Raw genomic sequence first — 24,448 nt, 5'->3', positions numbered from 1 at the left:
ATCTGTGGTATCGTTGCGATAAGTGGTAAGAAGAAAAATAAAGCAGGGAAGGAACTGACGAGGGGTTTCTGTTTAAAATAGCATGGCCAGGAGAGGCGCCACTGAGCAGCTGGCATTAGAGTAAAGACCTGAATGAAGTAGGGAGTGCGCCGCTCCTAGATCTGGATGAAGAACATTCCAGGCAGAGGAAACGGCAGGCTCAAAGGCCCACGTGGGAGCACTGCCAGGCGCATTGAGGGATGTTGAGGAGTCCATCCCGAGAGCAGAGGGAACGAGGGGAAAGCAGACGGCTAGACCTTCAGGGCTCTGTAGGTCACTACAAAGCCAGGCTCTTCGTCTGAGATGGGAAGTCCTGAGAGAGTTCTGAGCACAGCTTTCATGAACTGACTTATATTTTAAGGAGATCCCTCTGGTTTCTCTCTATTAATAATAGGACAGGATTCAGGGGTGGAAGCAGGGAGACCACTTAAGAGGCTAGTGCAGTGACCTATACGAGCAAGGAAGGCAGTGACCTGGATGGAGTGACGAAGATGGTGAGATATGTTCAGGTTTCGGATGTACCTGGAGGGTAGGGACAGTGGTATTTGCTGACACATTGAATGTGGGTCATGAGGGGAGTCAGGCATGAGGCCAGGGTTTACTCTGAGCAACTAGAAAATTGGAAGAGTGGAATTACCGATACCAAGATGGGGAAGACTATAAGACTATGTTTGTAGTAGGCCCTCTGGAGCTCAGTTACAGATCTGCTCTTATTACGCTGTATTATAATTTCCTGTTTATATGTCTGTCTCCTCCTTCAGACTGTGAGTTCATTGAGGGCAGGGACGTTGAGTCTTCTCCGTGTTCTCAACACCGAGCACAGTGCCTAACTCACACTAGGTTCATAAATATTAACTTGATAAAGGGATGAAAGGAGATGATGGCTGGACAGATGGATTGATGAGTGGATGCAGATAGATGAATAAAAAAGAACAGATTGGAGAGGTAGGGAAAGAGAAAGAAGATGTAGAAAAGATGAGGAAAGAACCAGTGGAGGATTGCCATGTCCTAGGTTGCTGTGGGCAAATTTCTTTACTTCTGGGAGCATGCATAAAAGGCTATGTACCAAAATTTTACTGATGGTTCTCAGGGCAATGTGATAAAGAAGAGTTTTTACTTTCTTCTTTTGATTTATCTACTTTTCCTGGGTTTTGAAAAGTGAGCAAGTATTATTTATGAAACAGGGTAAGGGTTAATTTTGTTTTAAATAACAGAGGATTAAAAACTTGTTCTGGATAAATATTAACCATGTGTTATACTATACCTTTAATAAATGTAAATTTTCTTTTTTCTTTGTTATTTAGTTTTAAGAAGCGTTGACAACTATACCCTGCTGGATTATTCCCTAATCAGTTCTCCAGAAATTACTGAGAATTACATTGATCTGAATTTGAAGGTAATTTTATCATCATCAGAGTCCTAAGCTTGGCTATCAATACCACTATTCAAGGAACAAATATTACATGCAGAGGGAAATATAACTACATTCTCTTCCAACAGTTTAATTTTCTTTCAAGCAGTTCTCTCATGTTTATGCTCCTTTAAAAGACTCTTGAACATCTTCTGGACTGGTAAATGATTGCTTGGATTGCACAGCATATGTCTGCCTTCTTCAAGAAAAGCATCGTGATGTCTCTGCCTCTGGGAGTAAGGCTGCAGACTAAGGGGCAGCAAGTAGAATAGTCTGCATTTATTAGGGCTCAACAGATCAGTAGACTATAAATATAGATAGTTCTATTCCTAGCTCTCAGGTTAGTCGATCTAACTGAGGGCTGCTGAACTCTGTCAGGGCCATTAACACATGATAATAGTGTTTGCTGGGCTTCCCTGGTGGCGCAGTCGTTGAGAGTCCGCCTGCTGATGCAAGGGACACGGGTTCGTGTCCCGGTCCGGGAAGATCCCACATGCCGCGGAGTGGCTGGGCCCATGAGCCATGGCCACTGAGCCTGCGCATCCGGAGCCTGTGCTCCGCAACGGGAGAGGCCACAGCAGGGAGAGGCCCGCGTACCGCAAAAAAAAAAAAAAAAAAAAAAAAAAATAGTGTTTGCTGATTCTGGAAAAGTGATTAACTGTGCTTTTGTCCCAAAGTAAATATAATTTATTTTAAAATTTATTTATTTTTTGTTGGGGGGCTACTCTTCGTTGTGGTGCGTGGGCTTCTCATTGTGGTGGCTTCACTTGTTGCAGAGTATGGGCTCTAGGCACGCGGGCTTCAGTAGCTGTGGCAAATGGGCTCAGTAGTTGTGGCTTGAAGGCTCTAGAGCACAGGCTCTGTAGTTGTGGTGCGCAGGCTTAGTTGCTCAGAGGCATGTGGGATCTTCCCGTACCAGGGCTCGAACCCGTGTCTCCTGCATTGGCAGGCGAATTCTTTTTTTTTTTTTTTTTTTTTTTTTTGCCGTACGCAGGCCTCTCACTGTTGTGGCCTCTCCCGTCGCAGAGCACAGGCTCCGGACGCACAGGCCCAGCGGCCAGGGATCACGGGCCTAACCGCTCCACGGCATGTGAGATCTTCCTGGACCGGGGCACGAACCTGTGTCCCCTGCATTAGCAGGCAGACTCTCAACCACTGCACCACCAGGGAAGCCCCCATTGGTTTTTTTTTTTTAAATGTATGTTGGCTTATGTTTCAATCAGAGTCACTCAACTCAGTTAAATATTACACAAGACACCATTTTGTAATAACAGCCTATACCTTATGAAGGCAGCAGTAAAAATGCCACAAAAATGCTTTGAGCCATTTAGAATCCTGGGTCCTTCTGAGTCTTTCTGTGATGCCCCAGATGCTCAGAAGTTATGGATTTTGAAGGTCAAAAGTTTGACATCTCTACATGACACGTCAGGAACTATTCAGAGCTGTCCCCTCCAGCTACATTCACCTGCCTTCCTGTCTCTGAGAAGAGGACTAACAAGGAACTTCTCACTGGATTACACCCCAGGGTGGACAGACACACTCAGATATGCTCGAGAAGTCATCAGAGCTCTGAAACATAGTCCCCAGTCAAGGAGTCAGAGGACTCGTGGTTTTTTCAACCCTACTGAGTTTCTGGAATATTCCTTATTCTGACTTGAGTGGGTCCACCTTCTTTAGTCCTGCACATTCGAGTCTTCCCCTGATAACACTGGTCTTTCTCTCTGTTTCCCCACAGGGCGTATTCTACCCCCTGGAAAACCTCACAGATCCCCCCTTCTCATCAGTTCCTTTTGTGCTCCCGGAACACAATGACTCTATGATCTACATTGGAATCTCCGAGTATTTCTTTAAATCTGCGTCCTATGCTTATTTTACAGCTGGGGCTTTCAACGTCACTCTCACCACAAAAAAGGTTAGGAGAGTTAACGGATGATGACAATCGACACCAACATTTAATCTTGTTATAAGTATCCCATGATGGGGGGTTTTATGTCATAGTTTCTATTCCTGGGACTTTGTAGACACTATCACTCCTAGCAGGACAATGAATGAAGGGATTGTGGAATGAATGTTGATACTAGTTGGGGAGTTGTTGGGTTTCCAGTTCTGCTAATTTCAGCTTTTTATGATACTGGGCCACTGTTCTTCTAGACTGATCTTCAATAATACCAAGAAGCCCCTCCACTACTTATTACCTGTGACAAATACCTATGAAAATTTGGTAATTTCAATGTACTTAACTTCTCTGTGCCAGATTTCATCATTTGGAAAATGGGAATAATAATGTTCCATACTCATAGGGTTGTTATGGGCATTAAAGAGGTTTAAATATACGTAAAGCATTCAGACCAATGCTTAGCACAGACTACATGCTCTCTAAGTGTTGATTATCATCATCATCATCATCATTATTATTATTTTATTATTTGTGTTATGCCAACATAAAGATTTCTCCTGTTAGTAATTACAACTGACATCTACAATGACCAGTAAATAGCACAGATATTCATTGATCCTCTGTCATGCCCCTCCCTTTTATAATGAGAACTCTCTCTTCTACCAGTCAACTAACAACTTTTATTGAGCATTCCTTATGTATCTTTTCATTCTCTAGGCCTTAATTATACAAATAATTATAAATCTTGTGTTCAAAATGCTGATGGCAACACCAGCTGCCATACAGTACTGAGAATTAGACACTTCTAGCTTCAGACTTGAAAACCATTCATCTATGAAGATAAATTGCTTATGCAGCATATGTCTCAGTAACCTCTGAAAAAGAGGACAATAACAAAAGACATTGTTAACCACTGTAAAATGTTTACACATGGATCGTAGCCATATGATACACACTGTGTTCCTAAGGTTAAAAGGCCCTTACTCAAAAGCAATGTAACTTCCTATGTGACCTAGGACAAGTCACTTTACCTCTCTGGGCCTCAGATTTCCTGTGGTTGGGCTATAAAATAATCAGTCACCTTCAAACACTAGGCATTTTTGGTGTAACAGCTTCATGATTCATAAAAATTATAGGGAATGCTGCATTTTCCCTGAAAACACAACCCAGGTAAAAACCTTACAGTGACATGATGGTCTTCATTTCCCAGATTTTCAACCATTTGATTCACAACTCTCAAGGCCTTGGCAACATGCTCTCCTGGGTGAGTGCTCAGGGTTTGACTCCTTAATGGTGTATTTGGTTTCATTGCAATTACTTCCGGAAGACTTTTTGTTTCTTTATGTTCCTTTCTGGTCCAAGCTTGCATCCATATTTCCATTCTTAAGAGTTTTTCTTTTAATCAGATATCCACAAATATTAACTGAACAGTACAAGTTACTAGGAAAGACATAGTACACAGAATAAATCATTTGTTCCTTCCATAAGGTTCCACCACACTTTAAATAATTAGCTTAAATGGGAAAGGAAGGAATAGTGCCACATTGTGACTTTAGTTAAAACAACTATTAATATCATGCTGTCATGGGATCTGAGTATTGGACACAGTATATTGAAAGGCTCAGGTTTGCCCTGGAGGATAGAGAGATGCTCGTGTAGCATCCTGGGTTTAGAACAAGGATCTTGAGTCAGACAGACCTAGATTTGAATCCCAGTTCTATAACTTACTCATCTGGAACCTTGAGAAAATTACTTAACCTCTCTAAGACTCACTTTCTTTAGTTGTGAAATGGGAATTCCGATAGAACCTGCCTCAGAGGGATTTTTTGGAGATTAGGTGCAATAATACTGAAAGTCCTGACATGGTGCCTGACACACAGTATGTGTTCAATAAATGGCAGCTGTTATTATTATTATCTTGTTGTTATTGCTATAATTATTAAAGAGCTTTTTTCTGTTCTAACTGTATGATGTAAGATTTAATCACCACAGGCCACCCCAAATTTGTGATTTCCCCTCTTCAACTCACGACTCCCAATCTCTGTTTCTTTCCCTGAATGTGGGCAGATTGCAGAGCTGTACATCTTGTCCCAGCCCTTCATGGTACAGGTCTTGGCAAGAGAGCCTCCCGTGGTCAATTTATTACCGGGTAACTTCACCCTAGACATCCCTGCCTCCTTCGTGATACTCACCCAGTCCAAGAACTCGACTGCAGAAACCGTCATTTCCATGGACTTTGTAAGTCTGCGGGGACAGGAGGGCAGCCTACGGATACCAGTCCTGTTCCTGCAGTAGACCACTGGCCAGCAGGGTCTACTAAATGTTTGGAGGGATGGGATGTGATCCATCGATTAGGAGAGAGGACAGGGTTGAGACTGGGGTGGGGGTAGGTATGGGAGGCCAGTGCTCATACCCCCAAATGTTGTAAAATAGCTCTCCCCGCTTCTCCACGTCCTGTGTGCCCTTCCCTCTGCTTCAGTTACATTGATAACCAAATTTCTTTTCTTCTTGAAATAAGTCAGTCAAGGTAGAATTCAAATTTATTTGAGTAGATGAAGGCCAAATAAAATCTGAGAGAAAATGACTGAACAATGAACCTAAGTGAGACGTCTCTCTCTCCCTCTCTGTCCCCCCACTGCCCCCCACACACGCAAAAGAGAGATTAGAAGAAAAGGAAAAATAATTTAAAGAAGATCTTCAAACAAAAAGTCTTTATAGTTAGTTTCCCTACCTGCAAGACAATATTTTTAGAGCTATTTCTTTCCAATATTTTTTGAGATGAGAGTGAAAGTGAAGTTTATGTTTCTACTATAGGTAATGATATTCATGGCCAAAATGGATAAATTCACTCATCTTACTAATGTACGCTTTTGTTCTCTGCAGGTTGCTAGTACCAATGTTGCCCTGGCTATTTTGGGACAAAGATTGATCTGCTCTTTATCTCTGAACAGGTAAGCTCAGTTGATGTGACTGTTGGATGGTAGTACTAAGTGAATCAACAGACCTTAGAGACAAGTGAACAGTAACAAAACAGGGGAAGTTACCATTCAATAGAACATGAATCACTTAAACATTTCTCCTATAATAGTCCAGATAATTTCAGAATATGGACCTAACTGAAAATTATGAAGTTTTTCTTTTTTCTTCCCATCAGACAATATTCAGATAAATTTGGCAACAAAATTACTGTAAATTTAATCCCACAATGTAAATTCTCATTCTAATGGTACAACAGTGTAAAATAAAGTTCCTCTTCAACAAATTTAGAATGGATGCTATTGAAGAAAGAGCATGAAGCTTTGAGGTCAAGGAATGAAGTTTCAAATCCCTGCTCCCTGGTTCCAGAACCGTGATCAAGTCTGTTAACCTCTTTGAACCTCAGTTTCCTTATCTGTAAAATAATGAAGTTGGACAAAATCATCTCTGACTTACCTTCAGGCTCTGACACTCTGATCCCTTTACTAAAGTGGAGAATTTAACAAGACGATGCCCCACGGCCTGGCTGGCTCTCAAACACAAACCATGCAGTGTGAAAGGGCTTGAGCAGGTCATGTACACAGATCATTGAACACTAATTACCACTGGGAAGAACCACCCGCAAAGCCCGTTCTCCTCAGCCCAATAAAGCCCATAGCTGAAGCCATGAATCAGACTACCTGGGGCGGAGGGAGGCAGGGGAGGATATACAGAATGATCAGGTGGCCCAGACTAAATCCATGAAAGGACAAAAAGGAAGCAATAAAACAGACAAAGAAATCCTAGTCTGAAAAGATTGGGAAACCAACAGAGAGAAAAAGTAAGTCAATCACCATAAGTCAAACTGATGGTTAGGAAGACTATTGTAGAAACATGGAAAATGTTTTCAATAAAATAATATGAAATGGAATAAGCAGAATACAGAACTGTATAAACACAACAGTCAGCCGTGTAAACTAGCTTTCCATCTGGATAAGGAAGTGAATTACAAATGAAGGGTTGTGTTAGACTATGAGATTATGAGTCGGTTGTTTCCTCAAAATTTTCTTTATAACTATGTTGTTTTCCCAATAAAAGGAACAATAAAAGCAAAAAGTAATATGGCTTCCCAGAAATAAAAGACTTCATGGAGGCTTTCTCCTCAACTTTACCCAGGCCTTCAAAGAAGGACTAATTTCTCCATTAAATTCTAAAGGCACAGTGCCCAGAGCCTATGAGACTTCAGGGACCCATGAAAATGTTTTAATATATTTTAAAATGAGAATTTTAGGGGCTTCCCTGGTGGCGCAGTGGTTGAGAGTCCGCCTGCCGCTGCAGGGGACATGGGTTCGTGCCTCAGTCTGGGAGGATCCCACATGCCGCGGAGCGGCTGGGCCCGTGAGCCATGGCCGCTGAGCCTGCGCGTCCGGAGCCTGTGCTCCGCAACGGGAGAGGCCACAACAGTGAGAGGCCCGTGTACTGCAAAAAAAAAAAAAAAAAAAGAATTTTAAAATAAATACAATCCAGACTGGATTATACTTATCTTTATAACAACACAGTCTTCGAAGATAATTTTTAATGTTTTTTTATGGAGGAAGGGCTCCTGAAGGCTTCAGGCTACCAGAATTCATATGTGGCCCTGTTTCTAGAGGATCAAAGCTGATGAAACTCTGAACCTTGATGGGTGGTGTTTGAGATGGCAGTTTTAATGGTTGAGAGGATGGAAGCCAGAAAGCAGGAGATGAGGAGGGAAAGGACCAAAAGTGAAGAGCTGGCGGTATCTGAGCTAGGCCGAGAGAAAGGAGAGAATGTGAAAGGCGGTTTGCCTGAGCCGCAGGACGGGGAGGCCTCTATCTGAAGACTGAGAGGAAAGGGCTATAGGAAAGGGGAGCTGGCAATCTGGAGTGATGGGGGAGTATGCGGGCAGGGCTGCTAATTGAGGCAGCAAGCTCTGAGAAGGTAAAAACATTTGCACTTGAGCGGGGTTCTGGTTTACTGGCAGGATCTGAAGGAAGGATTTAATAAGAAGGGGATGTCAGGCTGTGGCAGGCAGGTAGGAAAGATCTTAAGTTGCAGAGACCAGGTTTGCTTCTCTGCTTAATTGGGCTTGACCCTCACCTCCAACATTCTACCAGTAAGAAACTGCATGTACAGTGGGCGTTACGTTTATTTATGGGAGCAACTGGGAAAACTGATGGTAACCTGCTAAATTCACATCATCCAAAGGAATGTTTGAATTCATTCTCCAGCTTCTGGCGGTCCACAAGCCTTCTTTGACCTTGTGAACACAAACCTGAAATTAGAACTCCTGCCTGCTTGAAGTCTCTTCCGAACACCCCTGTGATCTCCTTTAGATTCCCGTGCTGGGGAGGCTGCCTGCGCCCTGAGGCCTTAGTACGGTCTGAACAAGACCACCTACATAGTTTGTGAGGCTTGGTGCAAAATGAAAGTGCAGAACCCCTGTTCAAAAATTATGAAGAATTGCAAGATGGAGACGGCAGGGCGTTAAACCGAGCACAGAGCTCTTCTGAGCACCGTGCAGGTCACGTGCACTGAGTCTGAGTGGGGCTCCTGCAGTGGGTACTATAGCAAACCTCAGGCAGCGAGCAGACTAGGGGCAAAGCAGGTGGGCCTGGCATCACTCAGGCCTCAGGCAGTCAAACCCAGAAGCAAGACCACAAAGGAGCAGAGGCTCTGCTGAAAGAGCAGCCTGAGCCTTTGGCAGCAAGAGCAGTAGCCCCGCCTCCCACACGGGCCACAGCAGCCAATGCCTCCGCTCCGGGGCTCCACAGAGCTGCTTTTCAGGGTGAGCTGGTTTGGCCTTAAGTGACGTCATAGCGACACAGCAGGAAAAGGTGTAAAGTGGACGGGGATCAGTGAAACACCCCTGAGGAGAGCCAGGGAACACAGGGTCTCCGAATACGTCTCCCCAGAACACCACGGCCTTCCTAACTGTCCCCTGTCTGAGGGCGTCTCTCTCTGGAGCTGCTCAGGGCTGGCTACCTAGACACGAGACGCAAAAATCAGAGGCGAATCCAGGGTGGTGAGTTTAGAGAGGTGGGGAGATCATGGGCTTTGGAATCAGGCTAGCTGGTTCAGGTCCCAGCCCGGATCATTAGCTGTGGGATCTCAGGCAAGTTTCTTAATCTCTCTGGGCTACATTTTCTCCTCTATAAAATGATACAATAAAACCTACTTCAGGGAGTTGTTGTGAGGAGTACATGAGTTAATACGTGTAAAGTGCATGTTAAGTGTTAAAAAAAATGATGGCTATGGCTATTATCTAAAATTATGGGGACTGGCCTCAGCCAGGGGAAGGAAGGACTCAATTATACAAGATCATTCCAAGAGCTCTCTTCAGAAAACACCTCACTCCCCTGTCTCCTGTCCAGTGATGGCTATTAGAGAAATTGCCTTTTGTTCTACCATTTATAAATACACTTTATCATTGAGCCTTTACTATCTGCTGGTCCTGTACCAAGAACCACACATATATTACTTTATTTAAACCTCACAGCCCTGTATCTCCAGCATCCGGCACAGCGCTCCATGAGTGTCTGTAGATTGAATGAATAATCCTGGAGGTAGCTTATCATTCCCATTTTCCAGCTTATAGAGGTCAAATAACTTACTCAAGTGTTGACCAAAATAAATGGACTGCCAGATACAAGTCCCCACATGGCAAGGGAAGGAGAACCCTTTTATAGAGGGAAAAGGAAGTTGGGAGGGCTGTAGTAAACAGAGAGTCCATGGCTTTTCTTTAGCTAAGTCCTTGCCAGGAAACAAGAGGAGGCTTCCTTCTTCCTGTTGGGCTCTGCTGTCGTCACAGGGTGTGAGAACTCCCCCTGCTGGTCTCCAGACTCTATTGAACTGAGCTTTCTATTTATTAGTAATTTTTTATGCAAGTCACAGAGCTATTGAATGGCAGAGCTAGAACTTGAACCTGAGTGAGTCTTCAACGCCATGAGTGTTTGTTTACTTACTACATTGTACTGCCTTTGATGTGGTGAATAGCTAAGTCTTAGAAAATGAGACTTAGACCTACAATTTATAAAATAAATACCTTTGCCTAGAGGAGAAAACCAGAAGCATGGAGTCAGGTTAAAGTGAAACAGGATGTCCTTTCTCAATGTTAAGTATTGATAGAAAAAAGAGAAGACACTGGCATTGTGTGTCCTGAAATGGAAAAAGCACACAGCCCTTTTCTCATTGCGTTAAGGAACTGAGTGAAGGAAAGAATAAAGAAAGAGAAAGCTGGAAGTACTAGTAATAAACTTGACCTTTTTGTGCATGTCCAATTAAAAGCACAGGCTCTGGAGTCAAGCATGTCTCATTTTGAATTCTACCTCAGCCATTTGCTAGCTGTGTGACCTTGCACAAGTTAACTTTCCTCCTCAGCAAAACAGAGCCCCTGTGTAGACTGTTGTATTGGTAGAGATGAGAATGTATGAAAAGCACAGCGCCCAGCCCATAATCAGTGCTCAAGAAACATCCGTTACTGCTACTAGTAGTACTTTATTCTCTTTCCTTATTCTAGTATCAAAGTTTGGCCAAGTAAGAGGGAGAAATTGGTCCCAAGAGACATGACAAGTCAGGAGGGTCTTAAAAGCTGTGGAGTGGCCCATAAACCAGATTCTTACAGCTCTTTGTATATTTGAGGCTTTTGTTCCAAACAGTTCTGTTTGGAGGTAACTCCAATCCAGGTTGGTCTATTTGGAGGTAACTTCAATCCAAATGTCCATGTAGACATATTTGAGACTAATTCAGGGACCAAATTAAACAACACTTTCCTTTTGATGGTCTTCATACACATGACTTAATTCTAACCCTTTTTCTTAATCGCATGCAAAGCTCAGGGCAATCAAATGCACATTATTGTTCAACCATTTAGAGCTTGGAACACTTTTTTTTTACATTCCCATGATTGAGGATTTGGATACTCCCAAACTGCACCCCACCCCACTACCACACACACACACACACACACACCTACCTACCTGCCCTGCAACCCCTCCCATGCAACACCATCAGAGAATGCAAATATAGCTGACTACAAGCAGATAGTATCACCACCCAACTCCATTTCTCACAGCTGGGCAGATAAACATTTCCCAGCGTGAGCCATCTGGTGAGAAATAGAGAGGGAAACAAGTCTGGGAAGAATGGATTCAGTTTCTGTTTGAATGGTGCTTGGACAGGCCAGCAGAGCTCAGTCTTGGCAACTGGGCTGATCTCCATCTCCATCCTGCCTCTGAACTACTGTTGAAGCCAGGGTAGAGGAAGGCCAGTGGGGAGCCCCTATCGGAGGTGGAACCCCAAATGACTTCTTACCTTTCTCCCAGACTCACTTAGGGAATTTCTAGACTGCAGAAGGCAATGGAGTTAAAATACTGGGGAACTCTGCCTCATAAAGAGGGTCCTTTAATTCTGGAGTGGGCTCAACACATTCCTCCCCTCAAAACTTTTCATCATTGGATTAAATCTACAGCCTAGGGTTTTCAAGCTCTTCAATGTCTGGTCCTACCTTTCCAGACAGCCAGTCTAACCTCCCATAACTCCCTAAATGAACATTTTGCTTTAGGTGCTTCACCCTCAAGGTGACCTCAATTCTAATAGATACTTTCCCACCCATCCTTTATCTGCTTGTTTATCCATACATCCATTCAATGAGAATTTATTGAGCACCTATTACGTGCTCTGCACTGTTCCTGATACAAAGAGTTGAGAGAAGAACAATGGTTTCTACCTTCCAGGTCCACAGCCTGGTGAGGGTAACACTCAGATTTTTTTAAATTAATTTTTATTGGAGTATAGTTGGTTTACAATGTTGTGTTAGTTTCTACTGTACAGCAAAGTGAATCAGCTATACGTATACATATATCCCCTCTTTTTTGGATTTCCTTCCCATTTAGGTCACCACAGAGCATTGTGTAGAGTTTCCTGTGCTATACAGTAGGTTCTCATTAGTTATCTATTTTATACATGGTATCAGTAGTGTATATATGTCAATCCCAATCTCCCAATTCCTCCCACCCACCCCCTTCCCCCTTGGTATCTATACTTTGTTCTCTATGTCTTTGTCTCTATTTCTGCTTTGCAAATAATATCATCTATGCCATTTTTCTAGATTTCACACATATGTGTTAATATACGACATTTGTTTTTCTCTTTCTGACTTACTTCACTCTGTATGACAGTCTCTAGGTCCATCCACATCTCTACACATGACCCAATTTGATTCCTTTATATGGCTGAGTAATATTCCATTGTATATATGTACCACATGCTAATGGACAAGGTGGGGTGCCTGTACATGGTAGTATACAGAGTGTTTCTCTCAAAGGGCAATTTATTTCCGCTCTCCCCCTCGTATTACACACACACACCCCTCGCTGGTCTCATCACCTTTTCACACCTTCTCAGAATTCCTGCAACAAGTAATGTGTAAGCCCACAAAAAAGCACCTGAATGCAGGCTGCTTTGTATTGTTCTCTAATTTCTTCCTGTACAGAAAGTTTCTCCCCATCCCTCATAAATATAGATATAAATAAAATTCTTCACATTGCCTAGCACATTACCAAGCATAGAAGAAGGACCTGGGAACCTCCTCAGCCTGCCAATCTTTTCTCCATACTGCAGCCAGAGTGATCTTTACAAAACACTGACCTCCTCCCCCTTAGAAACCTGCCACAGATTCCTTTTCGAGTAAACATCAAAATTCCAACATGACCTGAGAAACCCAGCCCGGTCAGCCGCTGTCTGTCTGTCTAGCATCGTCTCACTGTGCTCTCTCCATAACTCTCTGTTCCCTCCACTGGGCCTTTGGCCTCTGCCCAGACCCCTCCACTCTTCCTTCCCCATTTTTCCTTTTTAATTCTGCTCATCCTTCATATGTCAGTTCAAGGACACAGCCCTTTCTTGGAAACCTTCCTGCATCCACCAAGTTAGATTCCTTAGTCATTTGCCTCAATGAGCGAATGAACGTATTTCTTTCCTTCAGACTATTGATCTAGCCTGTAGTTAAACGTTCATCAGTGCAGTTATTTGGTTAATATCTGCCTTCCCACTAGGCTGTAAGCTACATGGAGCAGTGAGTGTGTTTGGTTTTTCTCACACTTGTATCTCTGGTACCTGTCCCAGACCTGCTGTATACTGGGTATTCAATAGATATCTGCTGGAAGAATCAATGAGTGAACGAATGAACACTAAGCACTAAGTGTGCCATGCTCTGTACTCAATCCCACGAATACAGAGGGAATTAAGACTGTATCTCAACCCACAAGGAGTTTATAGTCATAGGGCAAAGAGATAAGCAATCATTATAGGGGATTGAGTGCAAGGATTGATTTTCAATGTCTGCCATGACCACAGGGTTGGAGGAATGGCATTGTGTGAATGCCTGTGATTTGGTCCACTTGGCCTTCATTATGTCATAGTTACTATATTGACTCAGATTATGAAGGGCTTTTTGCCATGCTTAAAAGTTTGCACTTTAGCTCTGGTTTTCAATCAGAGCAGTAAACCTTCTCCAAAGCTTTAAAAATAAACTACACTTTTATATGCCTGCAAGGTAGACATATTTGAGCTCCCTTTCTCCTCAGCTACTCTGTGGCTCTGTAATAAAAATTAGCTGCTAGTAGCAGGGCTTTAAGTAACAGGTTAGGTGCCAGGTGAAGGATAAAATGTCAAAGGAGTGAAGTTGTTCGCCACCTAGTGGTCTGAGTTGAGCTTGTGTGTTTTTCAGAACCTGGACGGGAAGAGTTTGCTCTTTGCTCCAGCTGTTTCTCTGCAGTTAGACTTGTCTCTTAGTAAACTAACCTAGTAAATATGCCTAGAGACTAGTAAATAGATAAAAGTCATACGGCCCTAGTAGGAAAGGATAGTTGGTTTGCGGGAAGCTCAGGTGGTCCTAAGATAACCAATCATGGCTAAGGGTTGTGATGAAAGAAAAGAAAGGAAACTCACAAGTGTGTTCCATTTTATGTAGACCTAATTTCTAAATTGCTCTAGATTGCGCATTGTAAGAGGCAGGGTGACCAGGGGGAGGCACCCACATTTCCCCAGCAGTGCCTGCAAATGTTTGTTCAACTGCTCAGCTTACTTCCTTCAAAGATGCCCCAATGATTCTGGTCCTCACTTTCCACTAAGATCAATTTGAGCCACAGTGCCTCTGATACCATTTCTGATCCTTGTCAGAATGAACAGTCTTTCTGGTTTTTACTCCTAGCTGTCACTTTGAATAAATCTCAAAAGCTAATTCATGCTAACATGATATTGGCTGATAATAAGCAAACTTACCTCTTCTGTGAATATCTGCTCCTTAAATGAAATAACAGAAAGATTCCCGGAAGAGGTCACACCTGAGTTAAATCTTAAGCAAGTAAAAGGAGTTAACCAGCCAAAGAGAAAGGAGAAGGGCAATTCTAGAAAGAGGGGGCCACATGAACAAAAAGGATGGAGGCCAGAAATATCATGGACTATGCAAGGAAACACCTCGAGGTCGTTTTAGGGTCTTTATGGCCTTACCCACTCTAATTTTTGGAGACTCCATCCCAAAATATATTGCACATATTCAAATGCATTCCACAGTAAATATAATTTATATTTAACTATGAGTCGGGTTGAGTTAACGTGACTAGCGGCCATAATGTTACTTGTTGTAGACATTTATTAATTTTAATTTTTCAGGATTTTTTGGTATGTGTTTTGAAGCCAATATACTTTAAACTCAGGTATATCGTACCTGATGAAAAAGACAGCATAGCGCTAAGCAGTTCGGAGTTACTGAGTATAAAGTTCAAGGTAGAGGGCGTGAGGCAGTCGGAGCTGAGGAGCCCGGCAGTGACCTTGCGCTCCCGCCCTGCTTCGGTGCACGGCTGTGGCCAGAGGCTTTGCAGGTGAGAAGACAGCGTTTGTGAAGAGTGGATGGCTGCTGAGACAGAGTACTATTTTGAAGCGCTGGAAGGAGAATGGGTTTGACCTGTGGTCAGATGGTCACCTGACCTATTATGATGCCCAAACTCGGCAGAGTGTAGAGGATAAGATGCACGTGCCAGTGGACTGCATCAACATCCGCATGGGACGTGAATGTCAGGATATTCAGCCTCCAGATGGGAAGGCAAAAGACTGCTGCAGGTTGTTTGCCGAGACGGGAAAACCATCAGTCTTTGTGCAGAAAGCACAGATGATTGTTTGGCCTGGAAATTTACACTTCAGGATTCCAGGACAAACACAGCTCATGTTGGCTCAGAAGTCATGTATGATGAGACTGCCCTGGCTTCCTCCCCACCTCCTTACACAGCCTATGCTGCACCCTGATGCAGATGGCTATGGTCCATACAGTGGTGCATACCTGCCAGGAGCTCAAGTTTTCTATGCTGCAAACAGGCAGGCTTATGCTGTACCCTATCAGTACCCATATGCAGGACTTTATGGACAGCAGCCTGCCAACCAAGTCATCGTTCATGAGCAGTATTGAGACAATGACAGTGACCTGGCGCTGGGCATGCTGGCTGCAGCAGCCACAGGCATGGCCTTAGGGTCTCTGTTCTGGGTCTCCTAGAGTCCTTGGAACCTGGATGTGCATAGCTTCTGATACCCTGCATGCAATAATATACTTTGCAGGGCATTTCTGTTTGTTATAAATGCTTTTAATAATAGTTTTAGTAGTTCTTTTGAAAGTAGTGACATCATACTTATAACTAATCCATATAAATACCACAGAGAAGGCTTTGGACTGCTGTTCAGCTAAAACGTGGGGGCACTGGCTCATTCTAGGAGTTTTTTATGGCACTCTCAGAATACCTTATTTGAACACACCTGTTTGGAAAGGCCATTTTCCTTTTAGAGTTAGGCCTTAGTGCTTAAGGGATAGTTTATTTTAGTAGTACACTAGTAACATGGTGATGTATGAGTGAGTGAGTGATTAGGGCAAGAAGAACTGCAGCTGTTTTGTTTTAATGCCGACTTTGAAACCTCAGACCAGAACTGGCTGCACATTACTTCAGGAGTTGTAGGCTGGAACCTTCCTGAGGCAGCAGTGTGATATGCCCACAGCCTCTGGGGCTCTGCAAAGCTGACTGCTCAGGATGATGGGCGGGGTGGCAGATCCCCCCCTTTAAAATGATGCCTTTTCATTTTATTTTTACTAGTTTGTTTTTGGTAGCGATCCTTGGAAAACATCTCAAATTAGGAGTAGACTTGAGTCTCAGCGTTTTAGGGCTTTATCATTTAAAACTTGAACAAGGCAAAACAATTACAAACAAGTATGTGGAGGTAGATTTGCTTTATTCAGAGGCATCATGTTTTTAGTGTTTACTTTGACTATTTTTATTGCCACTTCAGCCTACTTATAGCTTATTTTTCTACTTGTTGAGAAAGTAATATTAAGAGAATGGTGAGGAAAGTGGAATGAGAGCCATAGTTACAGTGCTGTTTCAGGGGATTGGGCTGCACTGAGGATCCTCTTTTCCACCCTTCTGAAGGCTGTTAAAGAGCCCGTTTCCTGTCCTGTGCAGGACTGGGGCTCTGTGGCTGTCCCCAAGCACTGGGGTGCGTGCAGCCCCCATGGGTGGCATGGTTGGGGAGACTCAGGTTACAGATGGGGATTGCGGCCTAAGGACATGAATAACCTGCTCAAGGTATTATTCCACCTGATCAGGACACCGGCCTTGTTTTTATTCTTGACTCAAATGTTACAGAGAAGCTTAAACCATTTAATTTGAGCCCCAACTATGTGTGAAGCTCTGGAAAACTGAGAGTCGTGCGTTTCTGTTATTTCTTATTTCTTTATTTATGTAAATTTTAAAACTTCAATTATTCCAGTTTTCTGTCCTGCATGCTTTAAAAAATGTGCTTTTACAAAGGCAGTTTAGCACATTGAAGGTCTCTGCCCCTGTATTCCATGTGGCCCTATTTTCCATAAAATACACTCCTAGTAGCACAAATTCTGTTTGTATTCTATGTGGCCAGTTACATACATAGTCTTTTGTTCCACTGATCAACGCACTCCACCTCTAAGGCAGACTTAAATAGATCTATCTCCGTACGAAACCAGATGCCAAATGAACTTTGTGGTGACCACAGGTGTGTTTTCCTAGTCAATTCTGTTGCACTTGTTGACTCTGGAGAGTCTGTTTCCAGCTGAAAAGAAGTATACTTGGCTGTCATCTCTTTGGATGTTTGACATGGTGGAAATTTGCCAGACGTGATGTGTGACAACACTGGTTTTGATGGTTAAAAATGTTACTTTAGTTATTTTACATCGTATGTAATAAGAATGGTTTTGTTCAGATGGTAATCATTATTTGAGCTGTATGCTTTACTTACAAAACACTAAACTCAGTTTTTAATGTTACATCAGGGTATTAATTTTGAACTTGGAGTTACTGGAACCACAGATACTGAGTTACGTCAGTGAAATGCCCTTGAAGCAGATGGTCTCCCTGTGTTCCCCTGGCTTCCCTCTGTCAGAAGGGGGAGAGCTATGGACTGAAGCTTGGGCACACGTATTCCCCCGCATCTCCAGTCCCTGTCCCCAGTGGGGCCAGCCCCACTGGGCAACTATAGTTGAGTCTGGAAGTTCAATGTCACTAGTGACTTGATCCTGAGAGGAAATGCATGCTCGGTATAAAGATGGGCTGAGATACTTCATTTCCCTGGCCCCAACTCTCATAGATGCCAACACTTAGGTAATCCTAAATCAAGAAGTTAGGTGAGTTGGAAGGAACTTGTTCAGGTTTAGTCAGTATTTTACTTCCATGTGTACTTTTAACTAGTTGGCCTTTGACATTGCACACATGCCAGTCTGCTTGTTTCTTAGCTCTGTTCTTTTAATTCCTTGAGTTAACTTCAGGGTCTTAGATGTAAAGAGAAGGGAGAGACCCGTGATTGTGTTTCAGATCATCATTCATGAAACGGGCCAGACCGGGACCCAAGATCTGGATCATGGGAGAAGTTCCTGTCATTGAGACAAAATGACCCACATTTATTTTCTGCATTAATTGTGATACCGTGTGATCTATCTTTCTGCTTCCCAAGTTTATGTGGACACCAGCATGGGATGCAGTTCCCTTTTGTCCCCCTAGGTTGATCTTTTTTTCTGATTGCTTGCCTGTCTCTAGTATTCTGTTGTGTCCTCAGAACCTATTTTTCCTTGTATATGCAAACTGTATGTTTATAAGTGAAAATGTTAATACATTAAATGATTGCTAACCTTAAAAAAAAATTCAAGGTAGAGAATGAAAGATGAGAACAGAGAGGCAGCTGGGAGTCAGGATACAGAAAGCCTCCTGTGCTGTATGAATCACTAGGACTTTATCATAACCAGGAAAGAATATTGAGCAGAAGAACGTCCTCGTCAGACATGCGTGTAAATGTAGCTCACTCTGGGGATGGTGTGGAAGATGGATGGAGAGAATCAAGACTGAAGACAGGGAGTTCCACTGGAGGGATGATGCAGAAGCAAGACTCTAGACCTGGGCAAAAGTGAGCCATAGGAAGCTAAATAGGGAAAACAAGATGAGTCAACATCGTATAATGGAAGGGAGCTTGGGGGTGGCATCAAGAGATCTGTGTTCCAGTCCCAAATCTGCCATTAATATTCCCCTCTTTGGACCTCAGTTTTCCCATGTGTAAAATGAAGGAATCCTCCCTGTGGATTACTATTGCTCCATAGTACAATTCTATTGATTACTATTGTTCCATATTACTATTGCTATTGATTACCATTGTTTCACATTACTATTGCTATTGATTACTACGGCTTCATATTACTATTACTATTTCATTGAACATCAAGTGTGTATGTTGGGAGGACTACCTGTGGATCGGTCCTTGGAAAAATGGGGAAAGAGGCAATGTTGGCCTTTAGCTTTATCATGAAAATTACAAAATATCAAGCATCAGGACAGGCTGTGTTGGGGAGGTGAGGGACTCCCTGCTAATGGGACCTATAGCAAAGGTTCTGTATTTGACAAAGAATATCAAGGGCATTATGTGTTGGCCTAACTGTTAGCATTTCTCCTAGTTATAATAACAGCATTGATCGAGTGCTAAGGATATGCTAGGCACAGTTCTAGGCATTTTATGTGCATTATTTCATTCAATCTTCACTATAGTCCTATAAGGTAGGTACCATTCTTATTCATATTTTGTAGATGAGAAAACTAAGATCCAGAGAGAGTAAGTAATTCTATGTAGTAAGAGGCAGACATGGGATTCAAACTCTGGCATTCTACAGAGTCCCTATTCTTTAACAATTATACTGTACTGCCTTTCATATCAGGTAGCCATCACAGCTAACATTTCCCTTATGTGTTCTGACTGAGCCACTAAAAAAATTATACATGTAATACCTCCTTCAGAGGGGTGTGGCCTAGACAGAGCATAGAACTTAAGAGTCAAATAGAGTGAGATTTGTCACCTGCACCTATCAATTGCTGACTCTGTGACTTGGGAAATTTCCTTTCCCTCTCTGATCATCAGTTTTCTTGTCTGCCAAAGGGACAGTAATAGTAGCATTTCTTACAGGGTCATTATGAATGTTAAATTTTTGAATGTTTACAAAGCTCCTAGAATAGTCCACGTCCTGCAGTGGCACTACCACCATCATCATCGTCATTGTCATATCTATTAATAAGGGACCAGCCTGACTCGGGGAAGTTATATGGTTGAGTTCAGAGCAAGAAGACCTAAAAACTGTTTCTTAAGAATGTTCTGCATTCCAAGTGGCCAACAGTAAGTTGCATATAGCAAATGCACTTGGGCAACCCATCCTGGTTACAAATCCAAGCTTTCTGTTACCCCTGCTCTTCTTCTTAAGCAGCAAATATAGGGGTAAAGATGTACTAGAACACTATGTTCTTAAAAGTTTGTGTAGTTTTTTGAATAACGGCTTATTGAACTAAAGAAAAAAAAAAGTTCCCTTTCCTTTTTGTTTCTTTCTTCCGATACGGTTGTTTTTAAGTCTTCCCTCCTTTAACTTTTTCCCATTGGTTTTTGTTGCTTTGTTTTGTTTTCAGATTCCGCCTCTCTTTGCCAGAGTCCATTCGCAGCAATATTGAGGTAGGAATCAGAGCTCTCAGAGTCCCCGTACAGGGAAAAATGAGAATTTTCCTATATAGTAGCTGGATGATTGTTTTCTTTGCCTCTGATTGTAGGTTTTAACTTTAAAATTCTTTATGTAGCTACTCATCCACCAAGCCTGTTAACTATTAAACTCTCCAATTTACTTTTATCTATTCAAAAAGACTTTCAAAAGAACTCAAAAGACTGTTAAGACTGTGTAATATTGGGGAGAAGAACCCAGACATTTCATTTTTTGGATAAAATAATCCTTTAGAGTTAAACTTAAGATTCAGACTACCAAAGGATGATGCTCTATATAATTATTAGACTACGATTAGGTTTGCTCTTAAAAGGATATCTACCCATCTCCTAAAATTAGGTCAAGGTGCCTAATTTTAGGAGGTTGTGTAGGTGCCTCTTCGGAGGGTCTAGCCTGGTGACCTCCTGACTGGAAGAGGTCATCCCAACATTCGACTTGGAAACCCCCCTCCCCAAGCTTCAGGAAGATCAGCCAGATCACTAATTGGTGCCCCTACCCTCATGTCACTTATGTTCTAGAGCACTGGTTCTCAATGCTTATATTCTAGAGCACTGGTTCTCAACGCTCATGTTCTAGAGCGCTGGTTCTCAACGCTTATGTTCTAGAGCGCTGGTTCTCAACGAGGGTCAATTTTCCCCTCCACGGGCATTTGGCAGCGTTTGTAGACATCTCTGAAAAATGACAATGCTATATACTGGGCATTTTACATAATATTAACTTGTTTAATCCTGATAACAATGCTCTGAGATTAGTACTATTATCTTCATTTTACAGTTGAGGAAATTGAGGCACAGAGAGATGTTTCCCAATATCACACAGTAAAATGGTAAAAACAAGAGATAAACCTAGGACACCTGCTTCAGAGCCACCCTTGCTAAGCTTCAAAGAGGTTCTTATTATTGCTAAGCATATAGGATGCTTAAAAAATATTCACTGAATGAACTGATGTTCATCATAGTGCCTTTGTTTTTAATACCTAAATCTTCCCAGGAACCAGCAGTTTGCTAAGATTATACAACTACCATAGTTTATTAAAGATAAATTACATGTTCTGGTGGTGCTATTAGCTATAGAGCATAATATAATACAAGGAAACTCCTGTGGCCAGGGTTCCCAATAAATTAATGGAAGACTACTAATTGGAATATCTATTAGTCATTCAAGATTATATTACCTGATAAGTATCTAAGCTGTTATGTTTGCTGCCACCATGTGGTCCCTCTGCATTTGTTGTCACCACGATCTACTGTAGAGAGGAACCAAAATGTCCATCCTCAAAGAGGAAAAAAGATTAGGAAACCCTGTAAAATGGCTTCCCACAAAATAGCTTTCAGTGTCTGGAAAGCTAGAGTATCTCTATGGGGAGATGCTAATTATTGCTTTCAGTCCTGATAAAGACTGGGAGAGTACATGTCCAAACCAGGTGTGGTGCTTTCAAAATGCCCTGATTCGGCAACTGATTCAGTTCCCCTTTCATTTTAGGTCTTCAGGTTTGAGAATATTCTGTCTTCCATTCTCCACTTCGGAGTCCTCCCACTGGCCAATGGTAAGGGATTCTTGGGAAACAATGTGACACTGACATTGGCTAAGTGTTGGTGATTGTCTGGGACTTTTCCATCCTGAAGCTTGTACTTCTAATGTGTTCTTATGAATCGAGGCCAGCACCAGAATTGACAGAGTTTGTACCAACAACGATACAGTTTTGAAGTTAGATATTCCAGGTCCAGGCCTTGTTAGCAACTCTACTTGCAGACTCAGCAAGAACAGCTAACTCTGTTTGAGTTAAGGAGATTAAAACCACTCTCCTTAGGCAGTCAAGAGTCTCCTTCGGGTCAACCAGAAATGAGATGATGATCCTTAGAAGGTGTCTCTGTGGTTCTTATGCAAAAACCACCATCTGGACAGACACAGTTTTAATGAATGACAATCCTAGGCCTTCTCCCTACACTGCAGTTGTTCACAAACTGTAGGATCTTGAGTTTGGCTTGGTTAAAATATGCTTTGTACTGGAGATCAAAATATTCTCAGGACCCACTAGTTAAGGTATTTTCAAAATACAAATTGGACAAGTTGCCAGCATTTTTCTGCCATCCAAATGCCCATAGTTGCAGGTGCATTTTTATTAAGCACAGATTAATTAACCATTCTTTCAGGGAAATGCTAGGGACATATCAGAGAGAATGAAGACACAGAACCAGGAAGAATGGAAAGATAAATTATCAAAAAGTTTCTTGTTAGTCTCTTACTAAAAGGTTTACTAAATCTTCCATGCCCATGCCCAATTATTTTACATCTTGTTCTATATTTTAGCAAAATTGCAGCAAGGATTTCCTCTGCCCAATCCACACAAAATCTCACTCGTCAATTCAGATATTGAAGTTCTTGAGGTAAGAATTGTCAATGTTAATTGCCCCATTTCTTTTCATAGTAAAATATACCTCTTCCTATTTTGCTTACTTTTTGTTTTATTTTGTTTTGCTTTGTTTTTTCCCAGCCCGAGGAATTTCATAAATAAGATGTTTAGCTCTTAAAGCCCATAATTAACAATGAAAAGCACTTAAACTTGAGTTTAAAAATCAGATCAAAGTGGAAAAAAACCCCATCAGACCAAGTCTGATTTCCCTTTGAAGCCAAGTTTATTCACACCACACTACAAGAAGATGCACTAGTGCACTGTATTTCATTTGTTCCACAAGACAACTTGTAAGGCTGGGATTATTAATCCCATTTTATAGATGAGGAAAGTAAGATCCAGAGAGATGAAGTGGCTTGTGTCCTGGAAAAGGGCATATCTGAGACTAGACTGACTCTTCTGATTCTCTCAGTCAGTAAACTTTTGCCTGAACCAAAGACCCTCCTCTGGGTTCAGGGATCTGTTGTGAGCTGTTTCCTGGTTAATCATTATTAACAAACTTCAGAATACCTTGCTTCTTCCTTTCTGGGGCTTTTTGGTTTGGGGAGGTGAACATAAGATTCTGACAGAGTTCTCCAATCCTATATACTACCCTGCATTCCCTCTTCCCTCCCCATGTCCCTTTCTATAACTGCTTAAGTCACATAAGGTGACAAGAATCCAAAATGGCCTGTTCCTAAGTCTGAGGCACTCACAAGGGGGACGGGGGTTAGGAAGGGTATTGCACAGTAGGACCTGGTAAAGAAACCGCATCTCCCCAACCCCTCAGGCAAACTCAGACATCCTATGGCTCCAGGTGCCCCAAGTTTGATATCATCTTCATTGTTGCATCCTTTTCAGGGTTTCCTTTTGATTTCCACTGACCTGAAGTATAAAACGTCCTTAAAGCAGCAGTCAAGTTTCCATGGTTGGGAAGCTCTGAACCTGATAAGTGGACGGTGGAGGGGGAAGCCAGCCCCTTGGTTGCCTGTTTGGAGTCCACTCCAGGAAGTAAATCGCCCTTAATCCCACAGCTCCTGTAAAGCCAGAGCGGGAAGATGGTACACACAGGAATTGTAAAGCCATTGTGAATTGCTGGAAGTTTTCTTTTTCAAGCCCTCATGGATGTAGAGGGAGGCAAACTGGGTGAAAGGGCTCAGTCAGGATGTGTGTGTTCCCATGTGTGTGGAGGGGTATATGTTTGAATGTGTGTTCATGTTTGAGTGCATGTTGTATGTTCCTGTGTCTGTGAGATTCTGGGGCCAAGAGTGAGGCATGTACTTCTAAGGAGGTGCATGAGAAACTCTCAAATACAGATTTGCATCAGTTGTTATCAGCGGAGATCCCTTCAGCCCCTTCAGCTCTCTAGGGTTCCCCCCTCCCTGCATATTGGATTTTATGTTTTATATTTACTGTTACTGTCCCCTGTATTTAATTAAAATTGTTTGCTATCAATGTCAATTTTGCCTTTTTATTTGCAAATTTTCTTGCCCCAGATTTTTTTTTTAATAAAATAAGACTGGTGCCTTTATTTAGTGTCCTTAACATTAACACAAACTGAGCTTGTACAGAATTCAAGAATTTCAAGAATTTTAAGTCCTTGATTTAAAAAGGGAATATGTTGTCTCTTTAGATGTTTCCAGAGAG

At 42.3% G+C, this 24,448-nt stretch overlaps 1 protein-coding gene and 1 pseudogene across 4 annotated transcripts in view; both read left to right on the top strand.

Moving 5' to 3' along the window:
• BPIFC (BPI fold containing family C) overlaps positions 1-24,262 on the top strand; it is a 42,324-nt gene extending 18,062 nt beyond the window's left edge. For 3 of the 4 annotated variants that reach the window (XM_004269406.3, XM_033427537.2, XM_033427536.2), the window contains 9 exons: positions 1,344-1,435; positions 3,186-3,362; positions 4,558-4,611; positions 5,415-5,585; positions 6,231-6,298; positions 20,324-20,366; positions 21,892-21,955; positions 22,720-22,796; positions 23,663-24,262. In XM_004269406.3, coding sequence (XP_004269454.1) covers positions 1,344-1,435; positions 3,186-3,362; positions 4,558-4,611; positions 5,415-5,585; positions 6,231-6,298; positions 20,324-20,366; positions 21,892-21,955; positions 22,720-22,796; positions 23,663-23,827 — 911 coding nt within the window. In that variant the 3' untranslated portion in view covers positions 23,828-24,262. The remainder of the gene's footprint in view (positions 1-1,343; positions 1,436-3,185; positions 3,363-4,557; positions 4,612-5,414; positions 5,586-6,230; positions 6,299-20,323; positions 20,367-21,891; positions 21,956-22,719; positions 22,797-23,662) is intronic. The other variant, XM_033427538.1, reaches the window with a different exon arrangement.
• On the top strand, positions 6,651-18,528 carry LOC117201134 (pleckstrin homology domain-containing family B member 2-like; annotated as a pseudogene).
• Positions 24,263-24,448: the final 186 nt, after the last annotated feature.

This window comes from Orcinus orca, chromosome 11 (genome assembly GCF_937001465.1).
Source record: "Orcinus orca chromosome 11, mOrcOrc1.1, whole genome shotgun sequence".
Taxonomy (NCBI): Eukaryota; Metazoa; Chordata; class Mammalia; order Artiodactyla; family Delphinidae; genus Orcinus; species Orcinus orca.
This window is presented reverse-complemented; position numbering and strand designations above follow the sequence as displayed.